Raw genomic sequence first — 15,514 nt, forward strand, 5'->3', positions numbered from 1 at the left:
GATTCTGTTTGCTAGTATTTTGTTGAGGATTTTCACATCTGTGTTCATCAGTGATATTGGCCTGTAGTTTTCTTTTTTTGTGACATCTTTGTCTGGTTTTGGTATCAGGGTATATATGCTAGTTGCTTATTGTATCAATATTTAAGGTCTAGGATTACTTTGAATATGCTGACAGTAGGTTTCCTTTTAAATTTCTTTTAAAATTTCTCTTAGCATACAAATAATTCTATCCCCATATTTTGTCATTCCTCTAATCAGAAGATATGTTCTTTGTAAACAAAATACTCTGGATATTTTTATATATATTAGCCATACTGTCACAAAATGTGTGTATGTCAACATTCACTAGGAAAATTTCTGATCCATCCCACACTTGTCATCAGTGATTCAACCTAATGTAAGATTTATAAAATGAAATAAAAACAGGAGAAGCATCCTATTTTAATCAGAGTGGAAATGTGAACAAATCAATATCTAAAACGTTATAAAGTTACACATTGTTTCAAATTTATTAAATGAATTATGATTGTTCCTGGTTGTTTTGATATTTATTAATGATTGGTTTATTTAAGAGATCCAAGAAATGTTAATGGAATTCGAGTAGGAAAAAAATCATGTGAGAATAAAAGAGATAACAAGCTGAGAAAATCTCTGACCTTTCCAACTTCCAGAGCTCCTTCATGCATTTGGTGTTCTCACAGGGAGACCAAGGGCTGCATCAGTGACCTTCATTAATGTATTTTCATTTATTTTCTTATTTTTATTATTATTTTTTAATTTATATATTTTTTGTTTATTTATTTTTCGCTGTTTTGCGTCTTTGTTGCTGCGGGCTTTCTCAAGTTGTGGCGAGCAGGGTCTACTCTTCATTGCGGTGCGCGGGCTTCTCTTTGCAGTGGCTTCTCTTGTTGCGGAGCATGGGCTCTAAGCGCACCGGCTTCAGTAGTTGTGGCTCGCGGGCTCTAGAGCACAGGCTCAGTAGTTGTGGCACACAGGCTTAGTTGCTCCACGGCTTGTGGGATCTTCCTGGACCAGGGCTCAATCCCATGTCCCCTGCATTGGCAGGTGGATTCTTAACCACTGTGCCTCCAGGGAAGCCCTTCATTTATTTTAGAAGTCCTAAATTCCACAGAGGACCTGAGCTTCTACTGTTTTCAAACAACAATAGAAAACGTGCAATAGAACAATTTATACATTTCACAATTCAGAACCCAAAGCAAGAAAACCATGAAAGCAGTATGAGATTAGAGCAGAAAATCAGACTTCAAGCAGCCAAAGCAAAGATCAATGTCTGAAATTTAAAAATAAAATGGTGGAATCCTGGGTGATTTTTTTCCTAACTTTTCTTCTCTGTATTTTCCATTTTTTCTGAAGCCTAAAAAATATATTTAGAAGTTAAGAAGAAACATGCCATTATTAAGGAACTACTGACATTCACCACCTGCCATCATTTACTAGTCGTGGTGGCAGCAGGGCAGATTCAAACTTCCTCTTAGCTGCAGGGTATTATCTGGCAGTTAAGCTTGGCTCCACACAGAAGAGAGCATCCCCAGCTCCCGTATTTTGCATCACTATTTGTCACCTGAGCCCCTATGTTATACAACGTAGGCTGCTTAGATCTTAGAATTCGAAAGTTTCCTTGGCCAACATAACAACCAGCTTACAACAAAGAAAAATTCTTCCAGTTTCTGCCAATAATCCTGATCTTTATGAGCTTTGAAGGAGGCCAGGGATGAGGGCCCAATGGGATATACAGGTTCCCAGGTACAGTAATAATTTCGTGCCTCTTAAAATTAGTGCTACTGAAATGCTTGTTTAACATTTACTTAGAGAAGGAAGAGCTGAGTAATAAGACTTTAGGGGCAGCTGGCAAACTCTTCTACTGTATTCTGGGTTATTCAGTTTTGGCAAGAGAGTTGTATATATTGGGTTGGCCAAAATGTTCGTTCAGGTTTTTCGTAAGCGCTTACAGAAAACCCGAACAAACTTTCTGGCCAACCCAATACTTACTATTCACAAAATAAAAAGATGGAAATCAGCTGGACCCAGTTTCGCTAAAAGCAGCTTAGAGACCATGTACTGTTGTTCAAGAGTGCCCCCTGGGGGTTTCGAACTATGACAAGTGATTTTAACCACATTCTGTTCCTAAGAGGAATTCTGGTAAATACAGTTTTCTCCATATCACTGTTCTCCACCACAACAGTGCTCACTGATACCTTAGCATCCCCTACAATGGCAACTTGGACAGCTCCCCTGCTGGTCCACCCCTTAATCCAGCTCTGCTGGGAATAACAGTTGACAGTGCAGCTGCTCTATGGTCCTCCCCGTTGCCTTTGCCCCCTCAATTCTGTCCCCTTATTCTCCTTCCCTTAAAAACACCAGAGTAAATTCCTCAAATATGTCCACCCTGAATCCAAGGTATAGCCCTTCACAGCTCATTCTTGATCCCCAAATTATAGGTATCTGTTTATAAAATAGGGATCCACTGTTTGTAGTCTGAGGTTTTATTAGTTTCATTTAACATCATGCTCTAAGCACTGGCATATATGGCTGAGTAATATTCCATTATCTATATCATACCACACCTTCTTTACCCATTCATTTATCAGTGGGCACTTAGGTTGCTTCCATATTTTGGCTATCATAAATAATGTTGCAATGAACATAGGGGTGCCTATATCTTTTCAAATTAGTGTTTTCATCATTTTTCACTAGTTTGAATAATGCTTCAAAAAAACATCTTTAACTTGTTATTGAGGGTTACACCTCAATAGGTTAAATATCACAGAAAACTTTTTTTTTTTTTTATACAGCAGGCTCTTATTAGTCATCAATTTTATACACATCAGTGTATACATGTCAATCCCAATCGCCCAATTCATCACACCCCCACCCCCACCCCCATGCTGCTTTCCCCGCTTGGTGTCCAATACGTTTGTTCTCTACATCTGTGTCTCTATTTCTGCCCTGCAAACTCGTTCATCTGTACCATTTTTGTAGGTCCACATATATGCATTAATATACGATATTTGTTTTTCTCTTTCTGACTTACTTCACTCTGTATGACAGTCTCTAGATCCATCCACGTCTCAACAAATGACCCAATTTCGTTCCTTTTTATGGCTGAGTAATATTCGATTGTATACATGTACCACATCTTCTTTATCCATTCGTCTATCACAGAAAACTTCTTAGGCAGGTGGTTCAACTGGAAGGAGAGAGTGGGAGGAAGTAACACCTGACCGTTACTCTGTGTGGAGTTGAAAACATGCATACCTATCCCACACCTTGCTGCAATTTTGATGTGCCTGATGCTACACGTCAGCAGGTGGACAAGGATGTATAATTTTCTCCCAAATGATTCTGATTCTTCCCCTTCTTCCTGTACCTGCCCACCCCCCTTTTATGAACCACTGTAACAGTCAAAATTGAGGGAAGAACATTAGTCTTCAATGTTGTGCTCAGGCCAGACACCACAAGCCCTGTCCAGAGGAGACCTCTGTCTCTGGGCTGCTCCCATGACCTCACACCCTCCTGCTCTCCTCCCAGCTGCAGACTTCACCAAGTGCCTCTAGGGTATGTCTTCAGCCTGTCCTTGGGGACTAGAATGAAAACAGAAACAGCTATCCAGTTGGAAGAGAGAAAGGAATTAAGGTATCCATAAAAAGCCTTTCCAAAGCAGCAAAATATTTGTAAAGGAGAAAGGAAATTGTGGGGTGGCCAGGGTGTATTCCTATTCTTTGCCTCCACACACTCCAGAACAGTGGTTCTCAACCTGGTTTTTTACCTCCTTTCTCTTCCCTCCCCAGGGACATTTGGCAAAGTCTGGAGACATTTTGTCACAACTGGGATGGAGATAGTGCTACTGGCATCAAGACTTTTGTGGATAGATTTTTAATCAAACACATAAAGAACAGGAAATTTCCATGTTTTTTTTTTAACATCTTTATTGGAGTATAACTGCTTTACAATGGTATGTTAGTTTCTGCTTTATAACAAAGTGAATCAGCTATACATATACATATATCCCCATATCTCCTCCCTCTTGCGTCTCCCTCCCACCCTCCCTATCCTACCCCTCTAGGTGGACACAAAGCACCGAGATGATCTCCCTGTGCTATGTGGCTGCTTCCCACTAGCTATCTATTTTACATTTGGTAGTGTATGTATGTCCATGCCACTCTCTCACTTCGTCCCAGCTTACCCTTCCCCCTCCCCGTGTCCTCAAGTCCATTCTCTACGTCTGCATCTTTATTCTTGTCCTGCCCCTAGGTTCTTCAGAACCTTTTTATTTTATTTTTTTAGATTCCATATATATGTGTTAGCATACGGTATTTGTTTTTCTCTTTCTGACTCACTTCACTCTGTATGACAGTCTCTAGGTCCATCCACCACACTATAAGTAACTCAATTTCGTTTCTTTTTATGGTTGAGCAATATTCCATTGTATATATGTGCCACATCTTCTTTGGTTGTTTGGTTTTTTGATATTGAGCTGCATGAGTTGCCTGTATATTTTGGAGATTAATCCTTTTTAACCTGATTAAATTAGCAAAAGTAAAATTATTGATACTACCCAAGGGTGGGTATGAGGAAATGGGTACTCCTACATACTTAAACTAGCACACAATATCTATTTAGATTTTAAAGATGCATAGCCTTTGACTTAGCAATTTCATTTCTAGGAGTCTACTTTGAAGAAATGTTAACATAACTATGAATACACAAATGTATAGGGATATTTTCTGCAACATTGTCCATAATAAAAAATTCAAAGTGATCTATCATCTACCAAGAGAAAAACTGTTAAATAAATTATAATAATCCTTATAAGAGACTACTATGCAGCCATTGGGAAGAATATTTTGATATTTTTATGTACTGGTATGGAAAACTCTGTAATACAGTAATAAGTGAAGAAAAACTATAATAAAAGGAACTTTTTCACTCTAAGTGAAAAAATAGAACTATATGTGTAGTATGATCTAATTTATATGTTTGCATCTGGACAGTGAAAAGTATGAACAGAAAGAAGCTATTAACAGTGGTTCTCACCTGGAGAGTATGATCTGCAGTGAGCTTTTTTATATTTTATATCATTCATTTAATGACATTGTTATGGGCTGAACTATGCCTCCTCTAAATTCATATATTGAAACCCTAACCCCCAGTGTGACTGTAATTGGAGATAGGGCCTATAAAGAGTTGATTAAAGTTAAATGGTCATACTTGTGGGGCCCTTATCTGATAGGACTGGTATCCTTATAAGAAGAGGAAGGGACACCAGAGAGCTCTCTCTTTCCACATGTGTACAGAGGAAAGCCTACGTGAGAACACGCTGAGAAAGCAGCTATTGTGCTCACTTTGGCAGCACATATACTAAAATTGGAATGATACAGAGAAGATTAGCATGGCCCCTGCACAAGGATAACACACAAATTTGTGAAGCGTTCCATATTTTTTAAAACAAGATCAACACTTAAACACACACAAAAAAAGACGACGAAGAAGACGGCTATCTGCAAGGTAGAAAGAGGGGTCTTACCAGAAACCAGCTCAAGCTGCTGTAACAAGATACCACAGACTGGTTGGCTTGAGCAACAGACATTTATTTTCTCACAGTTCTGGAGGCAAGAAGTCCATGTTCAAGGTACCAGTTCAGAAGAAACACACAACACCTCTGCTCATAGTTATTGCAGAACTAGTCACGTGACCCCAACCAAGCTGCAAAGGAAGCTGGGAAATATGAGAACTACATGAACATTTAAAGAATACCAAATATTCCTGTCATACTCCTTGTTATGGATTGAATGGTATTCCACCAGTACCTCAGAAAATAATTTTATTTGGAAATTGTATGTTTACAGAGGTAATCAAGTTAAAAATGCCTTCAAGTTAAAATCCTTCTTCTGTCTCCTCTTAAAACGAGGGCATTAGAGTGAGCCCTAATTCAATAAGACTGGTACTTTTTTTAAAAAAATAAATTTATTTATTTATTTATTTTTGGCTGCATTGGGTCTTCGTTGCTGCACGTGGGCTTTCTCTAGTTGCAGTGAGTGGGGGCTACTCTTCGTTGCGGTGCATGGGCCTCTCATTGCAGTGGCTTCTCTTGTTGTGGAGCACGGGCTCTAGGTATGCGGGCTTCAGTAGTTGTGGCATGTGGGCTCAGTAGTTGTGGCTCACAGGCTCTAGAGCACAGGCTCAGTAGTTGTGGCACACGGGCTTAGTTGCTCCGCGGCATGTGGGATCTTCCTGGACTAGGGCTTGAACCCGTGTCCCCTGCATTGGCAGGTGGATTCTTAACCACTGCGCCACCAGAGAAGCCCAATACTGGTGCTTTTATAAAAGGAGGACATTTGGACACAGAGACAGACATGCACAGAAGGGAGATGATGTGAACACATGCAGGGAGCAGATTGCCATGTGAGGATGGAGGCAGAGATTGGAGTTATGCTGCCACAAAACAAGAAATGCTTGGGGTCGCTAAAAGCTAGGGGAGAGGCATGGAACAGATTCTCCCTCACAACCCTTACAAGAGACCAATCCTGCTGACATCTTGATTTTGGACTCTAGCTTCCAGAACTGTGAGACAATAAATTTCTGTTGTCATAAAGCAACCAGTTTGTGGTACTTTGCCACAACAGCCCTAGGGAATGAATACACTTATGTATCAAATTTATGCAGAAAGAGACTTAATACATGGAATTAGATGCTTAAGAATGTTAGAATGACTGGAAAAACAGGCTGTAGTCTAGACATCCAGGAATTACTCCCAGAACAATTGGGACACCTAGGGTTACTGATATATTTACAATGAGGAGCTGGCTCTCAGGATCTCTTCACTTCAGCCAGTGTCTGAGCATCAGGAAAGCATTATCAGAACCATCAACTCCAGAACCACATCATGCTTCCCAGGATCTGCACAAGCAAAATGGATGCCTTGTGTAACTCCTCCATCCTCTCACAATTTAGTTCAGAATTTAAGCCGTGAGTGAATACATCTGTTTTATGGAACTAAAATTATATCTGGAGCACTTTGTTGCAAATATATTGGGAAATGTAGCTTTTAGTTTTTAGCTTCTGAAGCAAAAGAAAAAAATTAAAGAAAAAGCCCACGAGAAAGAGGTTGAAATACATTTTGAACAAGCTATTCTCTTTTACTTTTCCTTTTACCTTTTTGGTCACTATTTTATGATTTATTTCTTTAACATCCTTCTTCTGTCTCCTCTTAAATATTCCTATAGCCCATTCTGCCCTTGGTCGTTTTTCTTCTTCTTTATGTTCTCTGGACAAGTGCATCTATTCTAAATTTGTTCAGGTGTCTCCATCTCCATCATTACCACCCTAGCATATATTACGATCATCTCTGACTTGAATTACCGCAATACTCCCTATCTGGTTTCCTGTTCTCCCTTACTTCATCCCAATTCAGTGGGATGGGGGTGATCTTTGTAAAATTCATAAGATTATGTCTCTCTTTGGTCACTCTTCTGATTTTCTTCATTACCTTCAGGATACATCTCTAGCTCCTCACTCTTACGAGTTCACCTCGGTCTGACCGGCTATTAGCCTTGCCACTCACCATTTCCTCACAGACCTCATGCCCTATATTTAGCTACACTAAACTGTTTAAAGCATCCAGAATGTCTCATGTCCTTTCCTTTCTCTTCATTTTTGCACAGGTTGCTCCCTCTGTCTGGTCTGGAAGTTCTTTCTCTTCTTCTTTGACAGGTCAACTCCTATTCATCCTTTAATCTAGGAAGCCCAGGCTAGGTTCATCTCCTATGTGCTGACTTCCACATTAATTCTGGTTACTTGATGATTTTCTTCCTGAGAGGAAAGAATGAGAAGAGAAGAGATTTGAGGAGTTTTGAGGCATGCCAATGAATGTGTTTTGTTCACCTTTCTATCTTTAGTATTTAATATAGTAATTAATTCTTTTGTTTTCATTTTTGTTCTGTTTGCTTTTGTTTTTGCCAGTGGTGTGAACAGAGGCACACATTTAAGACTGCTGTAGGGATTTGGATGTATATCATTTTCTACCTTTGTATTAGTTTACTAGTACTGCTAATGCTGCTTAAAAACTTACTTTTGTTTTGGTAGTAGGTCACATCCTTAGTAGTTATGTGACTATTCCTATTTCATAGATTGAGGTTGGGAGTAAGGTCACAGCTTCTTAAAGAGGATAATTAATTCAGAACTTCTTCCCTCATGCTGTACTAAGTCTAAAACAACACTTCTTAGTTCCTGACTAGCCCAGATGAAGTATATTTAATATGCAAAACATTTATTCATTCATTCATTTATTCATTCATACATCCATTTATCCATTTAGTCAAACATTCAGTAACTGAAGAGGAATGAGAATAAATAAAAGCCATCAGAAAGAAACAAAAAGTCAAATGTTGGATAAACCTTTATACATATTATATATAATATACTTAGTACTTTATGATATGCTGCCTTATTCACTAATTTTGCTGCATCATTGATGTGTAAGTCTTATCATCCATCACAACTGTATAGCATTTCTAGAAAACTGGTTCTTAAAACTCAAATTGACTCATGCTGCCCACTACTGGTTAGCTGGACTGGTTGGGAATTAGAAAGGAGAGATGTTCAAAGTCTCTCCTAGGCCTGGTTGCTGAAGAAAGAAATCCTGAGTAGGTGTCCCTTCTGTTTACCACAGTGTACCAGTGAGCCTTTGGATATGCAAAGGCAGCTAACCAAGGGCTGAAAAGCTAAATTTCTCTTCGTCATAAAGTATGGGCTCTGAGCTGGTATAGGGGAGATGAAAAGGAATCTTGAAAAACAGAGGAGAAAGGAGGTTTGAAGAGTTTCTGAGAATGCCAAACAACATTTTGGGAACCTGGAGTGCAGATGTAAAGAGGCTAATGAGAAATTCCCAGAGACAGGGTAGGTGAAGTAGTTTAAGAACAGGGATGCCTAACATGTACTATTTTGTTGTTGGCATTATTGTGACGTAAAATCACTCTATTATCTCAAACAGTTAATAAAATATGCCACATGTTTTGGGGGTGGGAGGATTAAAGGAAGGGCTAAGTTCCACTGCTGTATGGGTGTGGAGTAAAGGGAAGAAAACAGTCTAGGGAGAAGAAACAAGACTTTAGTATTAATTGTGTTGTCACACTGCCCTCTAACGGGCTGTCAGTATCTCGCCGGATTCAATTGCTGGCTTCTGAACCACCTGACTCCGCCATCTGCAGACAGTTTCCCCACACTTGCTGACAAAGTTTGTCTTAAGCTTGAGGCCTGGGGAATAGCGCAAATTGATTAAAGCTGCTTACCTTATTGTCTTTGCAAAATATGAGCAGTTTCCAAAATATGACAAAGAGGCTTCCAATCAGAGTTGTGTATTTTATATTAACATTAGATCTGCACATTCCACTATGATTTGAAGGCACTAATGATGGCAGCTTTGCTATGATTGATGATCAAAATGTTGGCATAAAATGATATTGGATGCTTATGCTATTAAAAATAGTTTGAATGATATTTTGCAAGAACTATTAAAATAATTTCCAGTTATTAATTTAATTCAAAATAAACTCTCTCATTAGGGATTTTAAGTTAGAGCAAAGCCAGCCTACTCCCTAGCAAAGTAACTTGGCAGCTATTATGATGAGGAGTCCTATGCCAGGCCAGCTTCATTATGTTTTTGTTGGGTTTGACTGCAAATCCTAATTGCAATTATACCTATTCAGAGCTGGTTAAATCCTTGCTATTCCAGCTTTTCCAAGTGAAAGAAAAGGAAACTCCAAGTCCACTAGAGTGGTACTATGTAACAAGCATCATACTAGGTTGTAGAGATAACTAGCTAAATAAGACACCACTACTACCTTCAGTGAGCTCAGTGTTGGCTGAGGGGGAAAGGCATGTTAACTGTCATGTCCACAGTACCCCCTCCCTTTAGCAAATAGAGTGTCTGGCTAAGATCCATATGCCTAATGGTACTTGATGAATATGTGTTGAATAAATGAGGGAATGAATGAACAAACATATGTGTATAGGTTAAGAGTTTGCTAAATAGCCTGTTTTGATCCCAGCTCTGCCACATACTAGCTATGTAAGTATACTACTTTACTTAAACCCCTTGAGCCTTAGTTTCTACATCATAAAATGCTTAGCACAGTGCCTCACATACAGTAAGTACTCAATAAATAATAGTTTAATAATATCGTGTGAAAAGGGCAACAAGGAAAAGAGGGAGTGATTAACTATGGAGATTAGAATCTAAGATTATGTACTATATATGTACATTTAGCAGTACGGAACAATTGTTGGGTTTGGGGAATTTTTTTACGCTGAATGAGGATTCTACTTTATTCTCTAAAACCAAGTGGTAGGAAAAATGATCTCTGGAGTCAGTGACTCACACACTTACAGTTCCATAACCAGAGAGAGAGAAAATTATCTGGTTAACTGAAGTTAAAAAATTCTCAGAGAAGGCCCTCTTTGGGTCAGGTCAAAGGCCCTATTTGGGTCAGGTCCATCCCTAGACCAATCATCTTAACGTGGTGTGGCAGGCAGAATAATGGCCCCTCAGACATGTCCATGCCCTAATCCCTGGAACCTGTGAATTTTACATGGCAAAAGATAGGATTTGTAGATAGGACTAAAGGTACAGACCTTGCTATGGGGAGATTGTCTTGGGTTATCCAGGTGGGACAATCTAATCATGAGTTCTTAAAAAGCAGAGAACTTTTCTTTGCTGTGGTCAAAAAGACATGTGATGACCAGAAGAAGGGTCAGGGTCAAAGAGATGTGACATTGTTAGCTTTGAAGATCTTGGTAGGGGGTCAAGAACTAGGAATGTGAGAGGTCTGAAATCTGGAAAGGGCAAGGATATTGACTCTTCCATAGAGGCTCCAGAAAGGAATGCAACCCTGATGATACTATGATTTTAGCCCAGTGAGATCCATGTTGGACTTCTGACCTACAGAGATGTAAGATAATACATTTTTGTTGTTTTAAGCCACTAAGTTTGTGGTAATTTTTGAAAGCAACAATAGGAAACTCCTACGCCAGGGAAATAGGGTAGAAACTTAGTTTCAGTTCCTCTCCAGATTCCCTCAACCTCATCTGCCCTGAGGAAGCTTGCTCAGTGAGATCTCCCAACAGCCTCCACCACTGCCCGCCCTCCTCATTCACAAGAATACAGGGGTTTGAGATAATGAGATAGATGATGCAGAGAGAAGCAGAGATAAGAGGTAGAGAGTTCTGATGCTGCCTGAGCCCCTGATTCCAGTTATTTTTTGAGGCCAAGGCCATGTCAACCCTATGGTTATACAAGTTGGTTAATTCCTCTTTTTGAGTTAAATTAGTTTGAGTTAAATTTCTGTGACTTGCAACTAAACCATCCTTCCTAAATCATAAACCTACAGTGAAGGAGGGATGGTTGAAGAAGAATTTTTTAAAAAGCCTTTGGAGGGATTTCCCTGGTGGCACAGTGGATAAGACTCCGTGCTCCCAATGCAGGGGACCCAGGTTCATTCCCTGGTCAGGGAACTAGATCCCACATGCATGACGCAACTAAGAGTTCACATGCCACAACTAAGGAGCCCGCGTGCCACAACTAAGACCCAGTGCAACCAAATAAATAAAAATAAAAAGCCTTTGGAGACAGAATCTGATAACAGCTTAATGTGATTTCATAGCAACCCACTCAAAAACACATTACTCTACTTTAGATGAGGAAAGACATACTAATTGGCTAAGTGGCTTTCCCACAAGCAAGAGTGTTCTCAAATTAAAATGTGAAAATCCAAATAGGTTTGCTTTGTTTGCTTCCAGTGAAACACACTGCACTTAGCGTGTCCTGCCTTATGTTAAAAAAAGTCATCAGAGCCACTCTTTTTCAAGGCCTTGCCGCTTCCTGTTTCTGCAGCCTCAAACACTTTTCTTTCCTCTGTGAGCGATGAACTCAATGCTCTAGAGTCTAGACAAGTACTGGACAATCCTGCTTTAACCTAAGTGACGGTGGGGGTGACAGGAGGACTTTTGAGCACTGGCCATTTGATCATTCTTCCTTCTCCTAAAAAAAGAGAATTAAAAAGCAGTCCCTATTGTTCCTGAGGCATGTTAATACAAGGCTTTGTATGTTCCATCCCAACAGATATTTTATAATTTAAATGGAAATATATAATGCCATCCAAAATTCATGACACTTCGCTTTGTGAAATATATGTGTGCTTGCTCTTTAAACTTTGCCATTAGCAAATAAAAAAAAGACTATGTCCTTTGGTGCCACAAATAACGGAAAAGCAGTTGCATCGTTGTTGCCCCAGGGCACCTTGCCCCTATGAAGCAGTTACTGGTTATGCCCATGGAGCGTCACTGTGAGCCCACCCTCTTTTGGGTGCCTTTTCTTCTTGGAAGGAATATAGACTGCCTTTCTTTTGTCTGCCTTTTCTTCTTGGAAGGAATATAGACTGGTCAGAGAAAGAGAAGAGAACAAAAGTTCCAGCAACGGAGGGCTGAGAAACAAAGTGGGTAACATCTGACTGTTATATAATATAATTTTTGGTAGAAAATAAAAGGACTTGGAATAAATCTCTTTGGTCTGCTTTCTGTTTTTGGAGTTCTGAAGTTCTTGTCTCATTTTGTCTCTGAAATTAAAACAAACAAACAAACAAAAGAATTAGAGAGAATGAAATGTTCATAAAACTTGATGCCAAAACACCACTCGTGGACCTTCAGGTCTTAGCATAGATGATATTTAATTCATTTGTTCAAAAGTATTTATTGAGGGACTCCCCTGGTGGCTCAGTGGTTAGGAATCCACCTGCCAATGCAGGGGACACGAGTTCAATCCCTGGTCCGGGAAGCTCTCACATGCCACGGAGCAGCTAAGCCCATGTGCCACAACTACTGAGCCTGTGCTCTAGAGCCGGCGAGCCACAACTACTGAGCCCATGCGCTACAACTACTGAAGCCCACACACCTAGAGCCCGTGCTCCGCAACAAGAGAAGCCACCTCAATGAGAAGCCCGCACACTGCAATGAAGAGTAGCCCCTGCTCGCCACAACTAGAGAAAGCCCGTGCACAGCAACAAAGACTCAACACAGTCAAAAATAAATAAATAAAATAAATAAATAAATAAAAAAGTATTTATTGAGTGTCTGTCATGTGTTCTGTTGAACAAATCAAGCATATTCCCCAGGGCCACTGTGTCTGGCTGTGCAGGTTAATGGTACCCAGTGAAGTTGTGCAAGGCACAACTTCCACTACTGGAGGTAGTCCTCACTCTCAAGGAGATTATATCTAGTGACTTCTAGGAAGTCTTGCTTGAACTTTCACTCCCCTCTCAGATTAGAAAAAGCACTCCATAATAAACCCAGTCATAGCACTTTACCCGTTTGTCTATAATGGTGTCATCCTCTGTTAGATTGTAAACTCAGAGTGTACTGAGTTTGGGACTATCTTGTTTGTCCCTTTCCAGGGGCTAGGGATGCATCAGTGAATTAAACAGTCAAAAAGTCCCAGGCATCTAGGAGCTGATAATCTAGAAGAGAGAGAGGGTAAACAAGTTCAGTATATAGCATGTTAGATGGAGATACACACTATGGAAAAAAAATCAAGTAGGGAAGGGGTCTTTCTCCTCCCTTACTTTGGATCTTTGCTCAGATGTCACCTTTTTTTATTTTGAGAGAGGAAACCTTTGGAGGTTCACAGTAGAGGAGAGATACTATCTGTCTAAAAAGAAAAACATTTAGGAAAAGAACAGTAAGCACACTTAGCAAACAGCTAGTAAGGCAGTTATCAGCTCTCCACTTTGCCAGGAATCAGGCCACAGTGAATAAAGGCTTATATAGAATATAGAGAATGAGGGCCCAGCGCTTGCCCTCTAAAACTCTGACACTTTCAGATTCTTTCTAAACACATTTTAACATCCTGGAGAACCCTCGTGTTCTAACCTGAGCTGGTTTTGCATTGTTGCAAAACAGCACCTCACATCTTTTAGTATCAGCCTACAGACCTTTCGTACGTAGCTAGGGTGTCCGAGGCTATGGAGCTCTTCTCTAAGCCTTTCTAACCCACCCTACTTGAGAAAGTGTCCTTATCAGGAAATGACGTCCTGGATACCAAGAGACTCCGTTATACTTAACACATATTCCTATCCGGAATTTTCACACTGGTCTTACCTCGAGGATAGGCATAAATGTATCTCTTCCTTCCGACTCTCTGGGCCTCGCTCCCTAATCTTTTGACAGGAGCCAAGGAAGCATCCTCGCCCCAAGCAGCTCTCTCTCCTCGTAGGCCACTCACCCGCGCCGCGCAGCCTTCTGGAAGCTGTAGGCCCCAGCGGTCCTCCATGTCAGAACTACAACTCCCGGCAGCCTTTGTTTCCCCACACCTCCCTCTTGGCGCATGGCCTGTCGGGAGGGGGCAGGTAGCGGGGGGGAGGGGTCCAATGGGTGCTGGCTCCCTAGGAGAGGGCGGAGGAGAGGAGGAAGGAGGCGGACTCTGGGTCCCGGCCCCATTCATTGCCGCGGCCGGCCGGGCGGGGGTTCGGTATTTTCCGAGTTATGGAGGCGCTAATTCCTGTAATCAACAAGCTCCAGGACGTATTCAACACGGTGGGCGCCGACATCATCCAGTTGCCTCAGATCGTGGTGGTGGGAACGCAGGTGAGAGACGAGGGTGGCTTCCGCCCAGGCCAGAGCCCGGGGCGCGGGCCTGGACGGGACTGCGGCAGCGCTTGCTCCCAGACTGGCCGTCGCGGCCTGTGGAAGGAGGGCGCTGTTGCGCCTGGGAGCCCGGGGCTGCGTTCCACTGGGGCTGGGAGTCCAGGGCCTGGCCCGGAGGCGAGGGGCGGAGCCGGCGCGGAGGTCCGGCGGGTCCCGGGGGCGGGACGGACGGGCGGGCCGTCCGAACTGGAGTCCGTCGGGACCGGGCGCGGCTTCGCCCGCGGGCCGCTGCTTCCAAGGGCGCCTGGGGGACGCGCGGGGCACTCGGGGCCGCACTGGGCGCGCGGGGCGGGTAGCCCCTTCTTGATTGGTTTCAGGGCGGCGGGGTGTTTTATTTCCCTCCTTGCCTTGCTCAGGGGCTGCGGAGTCAGTTTTGGAACTGAGGAGTCGGGGCCGAGAAGGCCGCTACTGTGTGCACCTGAGTGTTTTCCTGCAGTGTAATCCAGGTTTCGAGAACGCCGAAGCAGTTAAAAACAAAAAAACCCCCAAACCAACTTGTACTTGGAGTTTGCGGGTGTTAGGAGGGGTATCCAATTTTTCTGCGTAGGCTGTGGTTTTTGTCCTCCATCTAAATTGGGCATCAAGGTTCTCTGGTCCTTTCATGTTGGCATTTCTTATAGATAACACATTTTTATATGCGGAAATATTGAAGAAATAAATGTTATTTCTAGAAGTGACAGAGAAGTATAAGTTTCATTTTTTCTGCCTGCTGCTTTTCTTGGTTGAAGAGTAATCAACCATAGGCCTTTTTAAATTAGAGTTCAGAGAAACGCATTTTAGAGATTACTTAGTATATTGATTT

At 41.6% G+C, this 15,514-nt stretch overlaps 1 protein-coding gene, 1 long non-coding RNA gene and 1 other non-coding gene across 5 annotated transcripts in view; 2 read left to right on the forward strand and 1 right to left on the reverse strand.

The window, feature by feature from the left end:
- The first annotated feature begins 5,355 nt into the window (after nucleotides 1-5,355).
- On the forward strand, nucleotides 5,356-5,462 carry LOC137776017 (U6 spliceosomal RNA). Its single transcript, XR_011076139.1, has one exon. It is a non-coding gene; the product is annotated as a U6 spliceosomal RNA (small nuclear RNA).
- A 4,754-nt stretch (nucleotides 5,463-10,216) lies between these two features.
- LOC137775690 (uncharacterized) lies at nucleotides 10,217-14,323 on the reverse strand. The gene is made up of 3 exons (XR_011076068.1): nucleotides 14,167-14,323; nucleotides 13,377-13,526; nucleotides 10,217-12,629 (listed from the first exon to the last, which is right to left on the reverse strand). It is a non-coding gene; the product is annotated as an uncharacterized lncRNA (long non-coding RNA).
- Nucleotides 14,324-14,430: 107 nt separating this feature from the next.
- DNM1L (dynamin 1 like) overlaps nucleotides 14,431-15,514 on the forward strand; it is a 71,070-nt gene continuing 69,986 nt past the window's right edge. For all 3 annotated transcript variants that reach the window (XM_068560905.1, XM_068560906.1, XM_068560907.1), the window contains exon 1: nucleotides 14,431-14,652. In XM_068560905.1, coding sequence (XP_068417006.1) covers nucleotides 14,551-14,652 — 102 coding nt within the window. In that variant the 5' untranslated portion in view covers nucleotides 14,431-14,550. The remainder of the gene's footprint in view (nucleotides 14,653-15,514) is intronic.

Source organism: Eschrichtius robustus, chromosome 13 (genome assembly GCF_028021215.1).
Source record: "Eschrichtius robustus isolate mEscRob2 chromosome 13, mEscRob2.pri, whole genome shotgun sequence".
Lineage (NCBI taxonomy): Eukaryota > Metazoa > Chordata > Mammalia > Artiodactyla > Eschrichtiidae > Eschrichtius > Eschrichtius robustus.